Below are 18,178 nucleotides of genomic sequence, written 5' to 3' on the forward strand. Positions count from 1 at the left end.
CTGCAGCACACTGGTGCACGACTACCACTGCATGTGCGGAAGTAGCTTAATATTGGTCCTTTTCTTAAGTAGATATATATAGAATGGATAGATATTCAGTACATACCTGTAGAAAAATAACGTTATGTTACACCGATTAGTGCCAATTTACTCTGTGTTTGTAAATACTGGTCTTTTTCTAAATTCACCTAAATTTTTTTTCACAGTTTATACAAATACACAAGTGTAATTAAATAAATAATTAATTTATATGTTTATCGACGCAGTGATAATGATTTTTCTTTTGATAAATTGATATAATTTAATAGAAAAGTTAAATAAATGTATCATAATTTCAGAACGAAAAAGCAGAAGTGAAACAAAAATGGGCATCAAGGTTGCTCGGCAAATTAAGAAAGGACATAACGCAGGACTGCAGGGAAGACTTCGTGCTCAGTATAACGGGCAAGCGGCCGGCGGTCTGTGTTCTGTCCAACCCGGACCAGAAGGGAAAGATGAGAAGGATAGACTGTTTACGGCAGGCTGATAAGGTAAACCTGATTTATTTTTTATTTAGAACCTTTTCAAATTCACTCTCAGTTGATATTAGCTAAAAGCCTTCAGGCTTACAACTTCATCGGGGCTGAGTACACGGAGCGGAAGGGTCTGTGATCTTAAAAATTTAAAAAGAAACTAAGCTGGTCGGGCGCACCGGTTGCATGATGACATTCGCACGTAGTAAACTGCTCTACCAGAGTAGAGCTGTGTAATGTTGATGTTATATGCGACTTGGGACAGCAGCGTGGACTACAGGCGAGACAAGGAGGGATCCGGATTCGATTTTTCGGACCTCGATTCGCCCTCGCTGTTCGAGATTAGGAATCGGGCGGCCGCCCCCTAAATTAAATTATTATAATTAAAAAATATTGTCTCTTCTGTTTTTATGTCTCATTTTGTGTTTTTTTTTCTTTTAAATTGATACAAAAATATGATTTTATGTGTATACAACGCAGTATTATTAAGTACATTGATTCAAATAACATAAAAATTAATTATTTAAATTATTCAATTTTAATAATTTACAATAATATGTACGTGCGTAATTCTAAATATATTTGTTTTACTAAAGAGAATCATCCGAGCTATCTATGGCTTAGTGACGCGAATTTTCTTTAGAAAATGGTTTAAGGAAACAATATTCTTACAGTGGCTTCACAATATATTTAATATAAGATTTTGTATGTTTTCAATAATTATAATAAATTCGTAACAATATGAGACGTCCATAGTGTACTTACAAGGCATCGTGAGAAACTGTCTGTACCAAAAATTCGACTGCAAAAAGTATCTAATTTATTTGTAATAAACGGAATATAGATATTTTAATAAAATTCCGCAAAACATTATTGGACTACCATTAACAAAAATTTATAACGCATTTTAAAAACAAATTGGTGGAAATAGCTTATTATTCAGTGATGTCGTCTGATTATTTTGTTAAACTATATTAAAAAATAATTTCAAAGAATATAAAAAATTCAATAAAGCTTGCCTATAAGTATTATATCAAACCTACGTAATTTATTTAATGGAATCAGGCGTTACTTCGCGGAAGTCCATCCTAAGTAAAAAAAGGAGCAATATTTAGCCACTTCCGCACATGCAGTGGTAGTTGTGCAAAAAACGGTGTCTTGGAAATATGTTCTTGTACACTAATCGGTGTAACATAACTCCTGAAGATGCCCCGTGGAGGGGTGAAACACGTGTTGAGTGATTTGGTGGTGGCGGTTATGTGATTCGCAACGTTTGCCGCATACGCATTTATCAGCGGGCTGGCGGGCGGTGCACTTTATTGCACGACTACCACTGCATGTGCGGAAGTGGCTAAATATTGGTCCTTTTCTTACTACGTAATTTATTTTAGATTATAAATAAATATAAAAGATATATATTGAAAGATGAAAGAAACACTTCAGTCCCCATTGACTGTTATGTGTATATATATATTTAAAAATCAAATTACAAAAACTATTAAAGCTAAACACAAATTTTTAAAAAGCTAAAAAGAAACACTATGTGGATTTAATTAAATATATATCATATTGTTTCATGAGCAGGTAGTTAAAAGAGTCAAATCTGACATATAATTATGTATATATACATATTAGTATATATATATATATATAAAACAGATAGTATATATAATTTACCGTATACGTAAGATTAAAAAAACTATTTAAAACTTATGACCCAATTAAATTTATTAGTTCTATTCGATGCCGCCGGAAACGTGAATTCTGTACCGGTTTAACATCCTGTATACGACGTTCGGTACCCGGATCTCGTTATGTCTAAATAAACTTTATACGTTTACTTCCGTTGTATATTTTTATGTTATTACATGATCTTATTTTGTAATAGTAAACGTTTAGTATACAGGGTGATTAGTTAAAGATATATATAAATAGGTGCATAGCTCATTTATAAACAATATTTAAATGTTTTATAACTATTTTCAATCAGCCTGTATAAAGCGAATTTTGAAACTCCATTATAATGCTACAAGTCAATAACTTGTAACAATACAGTCTGCTAAACAGATAGTAAAAGTTTACAATATAAAGATTGAAAGCAAATGTGCTATATATTTACCCCTTTATTACCTTTACACCTATAATGTATCATACTGTATAATAAGAATAGCAGATATTCGAAGAAAGGGACTAATATATAGCTACTTCCGTTATGCAGCAGTAGTCATGCAATGAAGTATACCGCCCGCCAGCCGATAAATGCGCGTGCGGCAAACAATGCGAAACACAACTACCAACGTTGGTTCACTCAACAAGTGTTTCATCCATCCAGAGGGCATTCTCAGGAGTAATGTTACGCCGACAGTGTCACACACACATACACACTTCACACTTCATTGCACGACTACTGCTATCTCTGTCCCACACTACCTATGTGGCGTTGTGTCAGTCGTTGTATTTCGTGCGACAGAGATAACGCTCTACGAAGCCGAAATTAGCCGATTGTCTCTTTCCAAAGGTCGATGTGCAATATTTATCGCCGGCCACTGTAATAAAGTGAAACTATCTACATTATATTATTATTTTTGCAACAAAATTATACTTTAGCGAGACTAGTGAAATTCATGGAAATTGTACAACGGATTTTCATCCAAAAAAAGCCTTCACATGTTTGATAATTCCATGTGCAATATTTATCGTCTATTCTATTAATTTAAGACAATTATGTTATATTGTAATTTGCATACCATTGTTATATGGTGGTATAGCAAATAAACTTTATCTATCGATAGATCATATACGCGGCATTATAGGCCTCGTAACATCGCCACGATTACCTGCCTTGCGTTACCTGTATCCAGCGACTCCTGAACTTTACTATGTCGTGGTACCTACCATCTCGGAAACCTCGTGCCACCAACATTCTAGAACTGTTTGGCTCCAACGCTTAGGAAAGAATTAATGCAGTAAAAAAATCTAAAAGAAATTTTATAGAATATTAACACGTTCACTGCGGCTTGAGGCCGATTCAGCCTCATGGTAGACTTTGCACTGGTGCGGCGCGTAAAACTCGTGTTTTCTCTCTAGTGCGGCGGCTGTTTACACTCAACCGAAACATGAGGCAGAAAAGGCCTCAACCGCACTACTAGGAAGTTCAGCTTGAGGCTGATTCGACCTCAGCCGCACCAGCTGAAAGTTCTTCAAAGTTGGGCCCGCAGTGAACGTGTTAAGGAGTATTAATTTCGGTTACACTAAAAATACGCTTATATCGATTAAAAAACTTTATGGGTACGTCTATACTATCTGCGTTTAGTTTATTTCGCTTTTTTTATATAGATAAGCGTACCAGTTCTAACATCGGGTCCATTTTGAAGTGAAATATTGTTCTGCATAATAACCCGCGCCAAATATCGGAGGTTGGAATGTTTTACAACCCGGATAACTCGAAATTTTTGCCCGGGGCTTCAAATTCAAAATATCTTTATTCAAGTAGACATTTACACGCATTTTTGAATCGACGAATGTTTTAAAATCATAAGCAATAAGCTACCACGGGCTCGGAACGCTGATATGTTGAGAAGAGCTAACGAAATTCAAGAGTTGCTCTTTTTAAATGAATAATAACTAAAGAGGAATGTCCTTGATCAGCGTGTGTTGCCGGTGATGATCTATGGACAACAGACGTGGGCCTTTACAGTCTTATAACGCTCAAGATCATCCAGATAACAATGAAGAGAGCTATGGTAGGTGTTTCGCTTTGTGATCGAATCAGAAAGGGTTTGTAGATGGTGGTGCGTGCTGGTATCGGAAGGCACCAAGAGAAATGCACACAAAGTATACACTAAAAGAAAATCTACACAAATATACAAACTGTCCAGATTGATAAGTCCAAATAAGAGAAAAATATCTTTCGCCGAACACAATTGGATTAAGCACGCTCAAGATCATCCAGAGAACAATGAAGAGAGCTATGGTAGGTGCTTTGCTTCGTGATCGAATCAGAAAGTGTCTGCCTGTGGTAGTGCCTGCTGGTATTGGAAGGCACCAAGGGAAATGCACACAAAGTATACACTAAAAGACAATATACACAAATATACAAACTGTCCAGCTTGATAAGTCCAAATAAGAGAAAAAGATCTTTCGCCGAACACAATTGGATTAAGCGTTCGCGTCCAAAATACAGCAATGCCTTAATAAGAAGATTTATTACCTATTTAATGGAATCAGGAGTTATTTTGCGGAAGTCCATCCTAAGTAAGAAAAGGACCAATATTTAGCCATTTCCACACATGCAGTGGTAGTCGTGCAACAAAGTGCACCGCCCGCCAGCCCGCTGATAAATGCGTATGCGGCAAACCATGCGAATTACACAACTGCCACCGTCAAATCACTCGACACGTGTTTCACCCCTCCACGGGGCATCTTCAGGAGTTATGTTACACTGATTAGTGCCAAACACAGAGTCAACTGCGGAAGTGGCTAAATATTGGTCCTTTTCTTACTTAGATTTATTACTATTGTATGTTCCTGATGACATGAAGATTTGAGATGAACTGGTTTACGATAGACCCTATAAAAAGATTATAAATCACTAGAAGACCTGGGTAGAACTCTGCTCGAAGAAATGAGAAACTTAGTTTAACGACGCAACTCGAAGAATTGACTGTCTAAAGTGGCAGTAGACGGGTCACATTGCTCAATTCTCCAGTGGCGAACAGAAGCCGGTAGACGCGGTATATGTTCTCCACTAGGTAAACTGACGGCATATTAAAAGTCACACGAAGTCCCTAGATTCGTACATCACAAGGCCTATCTTGCAGCGGCTTATTGATCGAGTTAATGATGATGAAACGTGTCAAAAAATTAAATTCCATATATTTTATTCACCTAATAATTACATTTAAAAAACTTTTAAGTTAAACGGTTTTTTGATACCCATATTGTGGTGGTTGTGGAAAAATATGTACCTAGTCCGCCATATCGAAACGGCGTCCATCTTGAATTTTATGTTTTGACATAATCATCGTGTTTTACTAGTGTAGCCCTTTCATTTGATACCCATATTGAGGGGGTTAAGGGAAAATATGTAATGCGCTATTTAGTATCGGCGTCCATCTTAGATTTATAATGTTATTGATTTTATTATATTGTATTGTCATCTAAATTAAATATATGTACCAAATTTCAGATCAATCTGACAACGGGAAGGTGCTTAAATTTCAATTTCTAATTTTGACCCAAATAAACAAATTCCGTACGGGTCGAACTAAATAAAACCGTTTAAAAACTGTTTAATTTTAGATTTAAAACTAAGTAAACGAATATCAGATATCTTAGGAACGTGTGAAACCATAGAATATTTGTTAACTTCATACCCGTCATGACGCGGGTATAGAATCTTCGATCAATTTGTCTCTTGTATATCAGCAATGTCGTTCTAATAAAAAAATATTCCATCCATAGTACATTAATCACTGCCACACCAACGCACGAGAGATGACAGTCGAAAAATCGAATATTGTCCTATATTATAATATTTATAGCAGGCTATAGCGGTTATAGCATATTTAAATAATTCTTATTAGATAACGCTATGCTATAAATAGCTTATAACGTATATATATTTATAGCAGTGTATTATAATATTTATAGCAGGCTATAGCGGTTATAGCATATTTAAATAATTGTTATTGGATAACGCTATGCTATAAATAGCTTATAATGTATATAATGTTTTTAATGGCGGGAAAATTGAAAGAAACGTCAACGCCATTTTATTTATTATTACATAAATTATTATACAGACTGATAAATATAATTATAGGAGTGAATGTATTTCACATTTATCAGCACAAAATGTGTAAAGCTTCTAGATCTCTTTTTAATCATCCTGTAGAAATGATCACTTCATATCTCACATGAATTTTTTTATTGAAGTGTAAAAGTAAAAAAGATTCTGGTAATGTAAAGTCTGCAGAAATCAGAACACCCTTCCTCAGTTTTTACAGGAGGTCGTAGAAAATATGTTTGAAAAAAAATAAAAACTTAGGTTAAAACGGTTCGCTGATATGAAATAATAATAATCAATAATAATTTAAATGTGAATAAATATTAAAATAAACAAAACAAATTTAAATAAAATACTAAATGAAAAAAATTGAAGATAAAATAAATAATCTAAGTAAAAAAGTAATACATTGTAACAATAAAACAGACCTAGACTTATGACTAAGCACTGAAAAAAAAACTGAAGATAAAATAAATAATCCATGTTAGAATGTAATGCATTGTAACAATAAAATAGACCTAGATTGTAATGAATAAGCACTGGTATATATAACTTAATATTAAGTTGCTTTAGTAGCTAAGACTGTTAAAGGAAGAATTCAAGTTTAGGTACATTTTGTGGGCGCCTGGCCTCTTTCGTTTTTGACATGGCTTTTGTTAAATCAGTTCGTTTTACATGTCAATGCTAATTTATGTTTTATGTATAATTTGTGTTCCCTTAAAATAAAGTAGATTCCTTATATCTGAGTTTTAATAAGGAATCTACATTGGTGACCCCGACGTGATACAAATTAGGCATGTAAAACAACAATAATAACGGCCAAATACACGACAAACGGCTGGTAGAGAAGCTATTTGCCAGTTAGCATGCGCGTGCTCCCATTTTGGCCTGAAGAACCAGCGGCTTGGTTTGCTCAGCTCGAAGGTCATATACGTTTTCCTTACCATCTTCAGGACTACTTTCGACCGTAGCCTCGGTCTGGGGGGGGGGGGCATAAAGTGGGCGCCTGGCCTCTTTCGTTTTTGACAAGACTTTTCCTAAGTCAGTTCGTTTTACGTGTCAATGCTAATTTATATTTTATGTATAATTTGTGTTTTCTAAAAATAAAGTAGATTCCTAATATCTGAGTTTTAATAAGGAATCCACACTCCGGTACTCTATGTTGCCTTGTATGTATAAAAAAATAACGCTAACGTTGTTTCCAGGTGTGGAGGTTAGATCTGGTGATGGTGATACTGTTCAAGGCGATACCGCTGGAGAGTACAGACGGCGAGCGCCTGGAGAAGCATCCGGAGTGCACGCAGCCAGGCCTCTGTGTCAACCCTTACCACATCAACGTCTCCGTTCGAGAGCTGGACCTTTATTTGGCGAACTTCATCAACAGCTATGGTAATGGGGCCGACGGTCATCCAGGTCTATCGCTCTGCTATTGTTCCCTACCCACTATCCTTTGAACTTTTCAAGGGAGGTAGCGTCACCTTCATTATACCACCAATGTTCAACTACCCTCCATTTGTAATAAACACTTTGAAGAATACCGTTAATTTCCAAACGAAATTTATTTTTGAGTTACCGCGTTGTAAAGGTAATTAAAAATCTGATTTATATGCAAACAGACGGCATAAGAGAAGAGATATCGTCTCTATCTTACAAGACGTTCTTACGCTTACCTAAACTCCGAAAATGCGTTCTATTGGAAAATGCGGTTTAATGCAATATGCGTTCTATTGGAAAATGCGTTCTATATAAATTTACATTCCATTGGCATATGCGTTTTATTGAAATAATAGGTTTTATTGGAATATGCGTTTTATTGGAAAATGCATTCTATTGCAATACGCCTTCTATTGGAAAATCCGTTCTACTGAAATATACTTTCCATTAGCATATGCATGATATTGCAATAAAAAGTTTTATTAAAATTTACGTTCTATTGGAATATGCGTTTTATTGGAAAATGCATTCTATTGCAATATACGTTCTATTGCTATTTGTATTCTATCGGAATATGCGTTCTATTAGAAACTGTTAATAGTTTGCGCTCTAATCGCAGAAATAACGTTTTTAGCTAATGCCGTATTTAGATAAACATTAACAAGGATATTTCACCGAGTTATAACATTGTCATTATGCCATAGTACGTCCTTTGGGAAATATAGATTTAGGAGACTGTCTTTTGGAGTTAAACATAAATATCTAAGAAACTAGAATTTTATATGCCGGGTGTACTAAACCTTAAAAATACTTTCACAAATCATAGAACTAACTTTATTTATACCGACCAATCACAATCCTTACTTTTAAACCAATCATACGTGTCGTTTGTGTGAAAGTGACGGAAGATGTGCGATAAAAAAAAGGTATATTTAACTGTATATTTCAATACGAACTCTCCTAGTTTTGTACGCGATAGAACCTCTTGACCCCAATGGCTACGATGGCACATCCAAGAATTCTTCATGGCTTTCAGACATACGTTGAAACTTCTTGATATCTGCTACTATCTCCAGATCATGAACATGCGTCCCAAAGATATCCTAGTCGCTCCCATCATAGGGTTTCTATAACCCAGGCACTACATCACACAACGCTGCAAGCGCTACTTCCACAATATCAACCACTGCATCTGCGAAACATCGCACACACTTTCATCACAATCGAACAAAACACTACACGCCATACCACACGATTGTTATTGCGGATTGGGATGGCTCCCTCCTAATCGCTAATAGCGTGGGCGATCTGCGAGAGGATTCGGATCCTCCCTTAGATTCCCTTGTGGTCCAGGCTGCCGTCCCAAACCGCATACACTAAACACCTTTACACGGGTAGAGTGAACTACCTTCATGTAAAGGTTATCGTTCAACAGTAATATAAGCCCACGGATCTTTTCATTCCATGATCTCAATACAGATGAAGCTGTAAAAGGCTCTGGGATAGCAGCATCAATATCTTCAGATGCAATAGTAGCAGTAATTTGTGAAGTCAGGAGTTGCAGCTACATAAGCATTAATAGAGATGATAGATCATACCTAGGACATATGTTCCTTAGAAATAACCAAAGTTTTCTTGTCTTCCTTGACCTTCTAGAAACATAAGACTCCATCGGCCATTCGTTCTGCACGCTAAATCTTCCTCATCTCAACTGAATCCATAATATATCTATAAAAAAAAATTATTTACAAATATTAACAATTCAATTGTTTCATATTTAATAATACCCTAGTTGTATTCTATCCAACAAAATTGACTGGATATATAAAATGTAATTTTTGGAATAAATTTATATACACGTATTTTCATACAAAAGTTAAATAATTATCAGTAAATATATATTACATTGTATCTATATTTTACTCGTATCGACGCTAGCTCCCTTTGTATTTTTATATAGTAATCATATATATAACAGCGGTAGAGGAATGAGATTTGCGATCGTATGTCGCAGATTCGATTCTCAGGACACAATATTGTATGATATATATCACACTTAGTATGTTAATTATACAGGATTGTCACTGCCCACAAACAAGTTTCTAGAGGATGTGCAGCAGCGTCCTCTGTGTACCATTATACCACACTGTGATCGCCAACCCGCCTGCTAAACGTGGCGATTATAGTACATCCCCCATAGATATCTTTAATACAGGCCTATATCTTGCAGTGGGTGTCTATAGGCCGAAACTTCGAATATCTAATAAATTTAGGCGTTACTTTGCCGAAGTCCATCCTAAGTAAAAAAGGGACTAATATATAGCTACTTCCGCTATGCAGCAGTAGTCGTGCAATGAAGTGTGAAGTGTGTATGACACTTTCGGTGTAACATTACTCCTGAGAATGCCCCGTGGCGGGGTGAAACACGTGTAGAGTGAACCAAAGATGGTAGTTGTTTAATTCGCATTGTTTGCCGCACGCGCATTTATCAGCGGGCTAGCGGGCGGTGGACTTCATTGCACGACTACTGCTGCATAGCGGAAGTAGCTATATATTACTCCCTTTCTTACTTTGAATGTCAGCTATTATTAATATACAGTATGATATATTGTAGGTGTAAAGGTAATAAATGGGTAATGATGAACATTTGGTATATTTAATATACAGTGTATTTGATTACAGGTGTAAAATTTTGAAAAGCGAATGTATCGTTCATTTGCTGAAAAACAAAGTATGATACACGCTATATAATAACTAATGATTTCAGAAACATTAAATAAATTAATGATGATATATTAAAAAAAAGAACTAAAAATTTCAAAATTAGAATTATTACATTTTAAAATTAATTATTGTTTATCATCTGTCTTCATAAACTTTGTACTATCAGAAGTAATAAACTAACATATTCATGTTATATGTGATGGGTGAAAGTATTTATAAAGATACATTGATCTTGTTTAAAGATTTTATATCTATAATCAATTCACCTTCTTCATTAAAGCCTTTAGAAGCCTACTGCAAGGTCCAATTTAACTATGTCGTCGGTCTACTAACAGGGGGACATACCAAACATATATACTATATGTAGACACAAATATATATTCTGGTACGCGACCGGATAGTACAGTTATGGCGGTGTGATTTCAGATATACTAAGCGGTTCACTGTCGCCCCACCCTCCTAGAGACAAAGAGAATGAACACGATGTTAAAAGTAAAGGTAACACACCACGTCCGACGTGTCGTGTCGTGATCGTGTCGTTTCCGTCGCTGCTAATGATTACGAAATATAATTTTAACATCTACGACATATTATATTAAAATGTCATCTAAACATCTTGTCGTTGTTTGTAATTTTTTTTAAAATTCAATTTAAAACCTTTCGTAATCATAATGCAACGGAAACATTGATTGGAGTTTGCACAAAAAGACGTTGTGTTATTCACCATAGATTGTTTTTTTTATATTTATTTATTTTAATTGACTGGACCCTGCATCGTTTGGAACCTAAGACATGTGTATTCCCTGCATTGGTTTGCCCTCACCTGTCATGCTTTTGTTGTTGAAGATCAGAGTTACTCGAATTAGCATCTGTAGTCGGTGTTCCTTCTCTTTCATTCTTCTTCTATCTTCTGCCGATGCTCTTGTTAACATCCACTTCTCTATCAATCTTTAATTCTTATTTATTTTTTAAGCAAATTTTTAATGAGAGCATCGACAAAAGTGTATTAAAATTATAATAAGTTGTATTTCGTCTAATATTTGTATTGTATCTATTGGCTTTGTGTGTTTCTATCAATATTTTTGTAGAATTATTAAAAATCGATGTTTTTTGATTCGACTAGTTGTAGATTTATTGTTTGTAAATTTTAGAAATAAAATGATTAATGAATTATCAAAGTAAATAAAGATTTTTGTGGAATATATAAATCAAATTACGAATTATTAAAATTCAATATTTGTTATTTAATATAGTACAAGAGATGATACAATCTTCATATATACGAACATTATTAGTATCATCTCTTTAGATATCCACACGATAACTCGGTAGATTCCCGCCATGAATAATTTAATAATAGAATCTAATTTTTTTTCGGTTAAAAATCTCGATGTTTCGTAGTTACCGCGTTTCATTTTCAAATTGAAATGCTATTAAAAATTAGCTGATCAATTTGAAATTGGAACTATTTGATGTTTGCATACGTATTAATATTAAACCGATATTGACTTGTTATAATTAAATAAATATATTTTGTGATATTATAACAAGGTAGTATTGGTGTCTATGGCTGTTGTGACCACCTCCATAGTTTTTTTATCGAGACGAGTTCCCGTTTTTTATCGTCGAGGTAACATTTAAGTGCTGGATTGCAGGATATTCCCACAATCCATACAACGGTGTCATTTGCAACGACATTATTCTAGCCACCGGGGTCTTCTCCTCGAAGGAACTATGGAAGTTGAGTAAAGGTATGTCTGAACTTGTTAACGGTGCACGCTTACAATGCTCGCATGGTTACACCCCTACCTAAATACCCATAACGCTTTATTAACCTTTATAAGCCGTAAATATCTCAAAACATCCTTTCATTATAATAAAATAAAAAATAAAAATATGTACTAGAATCAAATTATGTTTCACTATAAGGTCACACTTCTACCACAGTTCCAAACCCACCGTGATCTAAGAATTCAAATCCTAACGGTTTTTATTTAAATCATCACATTCACAATATTCACAACAAAAATCTATTTTAATTTTTTGTTAAAAAAAATCCCTAAATTTATTACATAAAACACAGACATTACATTTTGTCCTGTATTATTGTTGCATACAAAAGGATTACCATTTTTGTGTTGTTAAAAATAATGCCTATAAATATGACATTTATTTTATACACAAATAAATAGATAATACGATCAAAGACGTTTCACGGTATTGCATCAATTGATATATTACCTATCTTCTCATAGCACACCAAGTCGTATGGACACACAACACCAAATCTTCTGGTCACACTACACTAAGTCTTTTTGTCACACTACACCAAGTCTTATGGACACTACACCAAGTCTTCTGGTCACACTACACTAAGTCTTCTGATCACACTACACCAAGTCTTCTGGTCACATTACACTAAGTCTTCTTGTCACACTACACCAAGTCTTCTGGTCACACTACACTAAGTCTTCTTGTCACACTACACCATGTCTTCTGGTCGCACTACACTAAGTCTTCTTGTCACACTACACCAAGTCTTCTGATCACACTACACTAAGTCTTCTTGTCACACTACACCATGTCTTCTGGTCGCACTACACTAAGTCTTCTTGTCACACTACACCAAGTCTTCTGATCACACTACACCAAGTCTTCTGATCACACTACACCAAGTCTTCTGATCACACTACACCAAGTCTTCTGGCCACACTTCACCAAGTCTTCTGGTCACACTCCACCTTCAGTATTCTATCCACTGGTCCTTCTAAACCAATTATCATCACACTTACACAATGCTCCCTCAGTAACTCCTTATCTTCACCATCGTCAAATCAACCAATAAATGCCCACTTCAAGGCATAAGCCTTCCTTAAAGATCGCCACAATGATAGGTTTTTCGCTGCCCATATCTAAGGACTTCCTGCAACCTTGACTATTTCATCGACCTGCCTAGTGGCAGGCCTGCCCACACTGTCTACCGGCTAGTAGTTACTAGCTGGTGCCCCGCTCACTGCCACTTTAGACGAGCATTACTATTTATTATCTGCCACTTCAGATTTTATACTGCCAGAAGCTAGTCGCCTTTTAGCATTCAAATAATAAAAAATTATATTTTATGATATTTATCACGCTAACCTTAGCTATGTTTAACAATTTAAATATTTCTAAAGAGTCATCCTGGTTCTTCTGCGGAGCTTCTCATTTTTGATATGATCTCTGAGAGAAGTTCCAAATATAGCTCTCTCCATTGCTGCTCTTCCTTATAAAAAGAAATAGCTGACCTATCCAGTGATAATATAAAGGTCTTTTAGAAATTTCCAAGATTCGATGACATTTCCAGGACTGTCTATTCTCATTGCTTTTTTACCTCTATTGCTCCTTTTGTATTTCATTGCTCCTTTTGTACTTCTATTGCTCCTTTTTTACCTTCATTACTCCTTTTTTACCTCTATTACTACTTTTTTATCTCCATTGCTCCTTTTTTACCTCTATTGCTCCTTATTTACCTCTATTGCTCCTTATTTACCTCCATTGCTCCTTTTTTACCTCCATCGCTCCTTTTTGTATCTCCATTGCTAATTTTTTACCTCTATTGTACCTTTTTTACCTCCATTGCACCTTTGTTACGTCTATTGCTCCTTTTTACCTCCATTGCCTCTTTTGTATCTCCATTGCTACTTTTTTGCCTCTATTGCTCTTTTTTTACCTCCACTGCTCCTTTTTTACCTCCATTTCTCCTTTTTTACCTCCACTTCTCCTTTTTTACCCCCATTGCTACTTTAGTACCTTTCCATCCTAACCATACGATCTTCCAAAGTTAGTTTTAGATCATCTGTGCAAATTCTTATATCAGTAATTATCCTGCTTACGCGATTGCTTTTTAGTTGATATCGTATTGCTTGTAGTATATTTCATATTTATTGTAGTATATTATATGTATATACCATCACCATTATCATCTGTGCGGTGAATGTCCAGTACTGGACTTGGACCTCCTTAGACAGTCACGACACGCCAGAAGTCGAACGCTGATCTTTTTTATGGTCCACATAATAGGGATTTCATTTTTCAGTTATTTCTTATGTTTAATTCTCCTCTTACATGAGTCACGACTTCTTCTGTAATCTTTCATTCTTTTCTTCCATCTATATCTCACTTTATACTTCAGAATTTTCACAGTATCGCAGTTACAATATTTACTTTTCTTTATTCTACTTTGTATATCATTTTATTATTCAATTTAAACAATTAGTACGGTATTCGGCGATATATATAGCATATCGAGTTTTGGAAAGAGACAAATGACTAATTTCGGCTTCGTAGAGCACTATCTCTGTCCCACACTACCTATGTGACGATTTGTCAGTCGTATTTCGTGCGCCTTTTGTCGCCATTTATAGCCGGGAACCCTCTTTTACACATTTATATTATTCTACTTACTACCTACTTACTGTTCTGACTAGATTTTTAGTTCTCACTCGACCTTATTTATTCCTATCGCCTCCATCATTATCTTACTGCATCTGAGAAATTCAAGACGACTTACTTTGTCGCTCCTTAGAGAGGTGATGTTGCCGATCTCTTTCTTTCTCTATTCCAATTTTTAGATCACAGACTATACAAGCTAGTGCTCCAGAACATTCCTAGACACTATGTGGCCTAATGCTATTTCAACTTATAAGTTGAGTTATGATAGTAATTTTAGTTTATGTACCTCATCAATTCTGATTTATTATCGTAGAGAAATATACCATAGCAGTATCTATATTTATATTAAACCTAAATTCTAAAGCCTTAACATATTACAAATAAAAACGCACGCAAAGCAAAACGCAATAGTGCAATTTTGCATAATAATGTATAATCATAAGATCATTACCACTATTATATCTTTCTCTCAAAATTACATTACCTCCCATGTCAAAAATATTCTACGAAAAATAGTGGTGCACGACTACTGCTGCATAGCGGAAGTAGCTATATATTAGTCCTTTTCTTACTTAGGATTTCCTTAGGACTTCCGCAAGGTAACGCCTGAATCTATTAGATATCAAAAATATTCTGTTATCCACTTTCTTCCCGCTTCGTTTTTCCCACTGTTGGACGTGACTTCAATCAAGCATATTCTCTTAATACTCTACATACCCACTTAAACGGTGTCTAATAAAGATATCAGAAACGATACGATATGTAGGTAGTTTTAAAAATGGATACAAAGCGGGTATTCCTATCATAGCGAAATATACTTTAACATATATGTATATTAAATAATTTTATATCATATATAAAGAATATGCTATTTGTGTTAGAAGTGTAATTAAATCATATGATTTTTATTTCTTCTTTATCATCAAATCATTTATAATATTTAAGTGGACCAGTATAGTTTGGTTGGAAGACCACGCGGGCAGCTCATGGCCTTGCAGTGGATGAATATATCGTCTCCTTCATTTTCCTCATCACCGTACTGACTTTCTTTACTCTTCTTTTTTTTTGTGAAATCTATACTTCTATGGAATAAGCTGTCTTTGGAAGTCAGAATATCAAAAAGCCGTTACAGTTTCAAACGAAAATTAGCAAAACCTACACTATATTTATCTACACGAAGTATATGTATATATTGTTTATGTATTGTATATAAATATTTATACGTGGTATATATGTATTGTTATTGTATCATTAGTATGGTATGTTCTATTTTATAATAGTTTGATCACATGCCTCGATTATTTCCCTTTAGCCATGAGGCGTCTGCCATTGTACATATTTTTTGTGTGCAATGATGAAATGTCTTAAATCTGGTAGAGCATGAAACTCTTTAACCTTTCATATAAAACGTAGTATTTGAAAGGTAGTTTTGCCAATTGATACGGAACTTGCAGCTTCCATACTCCAAGAGACGGGGTCGGAGTCACCGAGCGGGTCTGGCGGCATCAAGCTGGAGTCAGGGTACTACTGCGGGTACAACAGCCCGGCGCCGCCGCCCTTCGAGCCGCCGGCTGAGAGGGCCACCCCATCCACAATGCTTGTCGGACAATGTTTCAGTAAGTACTCTCAAAATCCAACAAACACTTTCTTAATACATATATCAAACTCCAATTCACAGCGCAGTAAATATTTTTATTCCACTTTCAATACTCTTATAGGTCAACTAGCATAGTCTCCACAAGACAACTTATCACTTCGATGGTTATCGAACGAGTGACCGAGCTCCCGACTCAATAATCAAGACGCTGTTTCATCCCCACCACTCTCAATCCTTTTACCGGAAGTTGTCACAAAACAGTGACGGGGTCGAGTAGTGTTGCTATTTAAGAAAAATAAAACTATCTTTTCTAAAATCATTACATATATATATATATACTAGCTGTTCCCGCAAACGTTGTTTTGCAAAAAAAATAGGGTTTTAATAAACAAAAAAAATAAGGGTTGATCGTAGAGGGGTGAAAATTTAAGGTTGTATGTATTTTTGTGTGCTGTATCATAATAAAATAAAAACCAAAAAAATTGTCTAAAAAATTAAAAAAATAATTTAGGAGTGGACCACCCTTATCACTTAGGGGTATGAAAAATAGATAGTAGCCGATTCTCAGATCTACTGAATACGCATGTAAAATTTGGTAAAAGTCGGTCAAGCCGTTTAGGAGTAGTTCAAGTTCGAACACCGTGACACGAGAATTTTATATATTAGATAAGGTCTACGGTATACTTTATTCAATTGCCTATTAACACTCCTGTTTTTAATGTTGAGTTATATCAAAATTTTACAGCTAACTTTACAGACATGTGATTTTTCAATTATTTTATATGACAAGAAATATATTTTTTTCCAAATTTTTTCGAAAAAAATCCGAATACATCGAGCTGATCCATTTTTATTTCTAAAAGTCTTAAAATTATAAATTTAGTATCGCTTTTAATAGCATATTAATAAATACATCAATAATTCAGCTAACAAAAGCCAATGACTCATAAATAATAACTAAAGCCGAATGATATGAAACATTAATATTCGCATCGCATCGCATCTACAAATGGTCTGTATATATTATCGCATGTCATGTATCCATGTCCTTATATAGTCCACATTCGATACTCGAACATGACTTCTATTATATTCTGAATCGTGATTAAAATTTAATGTGTTTATAGTTAGGAAAGCATTGCGTTTTGCGTTCATAGCCGAAATCCTACTCCATACTTTTATATCTTGTTACCTCTCCTTTCATCCGTATCTGGTTGGGGATAGGGATTTTATTTTTATTATTTTTAATTTTCTATATTTTTTATTTACATTCTCTTCTTTCATTCGTCACAATATCTATCTTGCTACTCTTTCATTCCACATTTCGATCTATTTATATTTTCCATTCTAATTACCTTTCATCCATCCTCAATCACTACAGTTAGGTCTGTTTACAATTTGCAATAACTCAGATTTTTTATTTTAACTTTTCTCTATGTTTATGTATAACAGTTCTTTTATTTTATCACAGTTGCAATTTTTTTAATTTGAATCTAATTTGTTTCTTTTGTTTGTTCTTAAATCTTTTATTACCTTTCTGCAGAAGTTGAGGAAGGTTTCTCTTCCTTCTTCGAACTTTGGACTTTTTTAGGGCAGACTCAGGACTTTTTCTCTTTTTTTACTTTTTTTTAATAACAATCGGTAGACCTAGTAAAGCTTTATTTGTAATTACGTGTTTCCTTAGAATGGCAA

General features: G+C 34.8%; 1 protein-coding gene across 1 annotated transcript in view; it reads left to right on the forward strand.

Moving 5' to 3' along the window:
- The window catches only part of NfI (Nuclear factor I), a 103,794-nt gene that overhangs the window by 73,882 nt on the left and 11,734 nt on the right, over window positions 1–18,178 (forward strand). Inside the window, exons 3-7 of the mRNA XM_068768669.1 lie at window positions 339–530; window positions 7,506–7,689; window positions 10,885–10,956; window positions 12,114–12,209; window positions 16,344–16,505. Of these exons, the coding sequence (XP_068624770.1) occupies window positions 339–530; window positions 7,506–7,689; window positions 10,885–10,956; window positions 12,114–12,209; window positions 16,344–16,505 (706 nt within the window). The remainder of the gene's footprint in view (window positions 1–338; window positions 531–7,505; window positions 7,690–10,884; window positions 10,957–12,113; window positions 12,210–16,343; window positions 16,506–18,178) is intronic.

This window comes from Battus philenor, unplaced genomic scaffold, assembly GCF_028537555.1.
Source record: "Battus philenor isolate CCGP_79_NKW_IND1 unplaced genomic scaffold, ilBatPhil1.0.hap1 SCAF_26, whole genome shotgun sequence".
NCBI classification, from domain to species: domain Eukaryota; kingdom Metazoa; phylum Arthropoda; class Insecta; order Lepidoptera; family Papilionidae; genus Battus; species Battus philenor.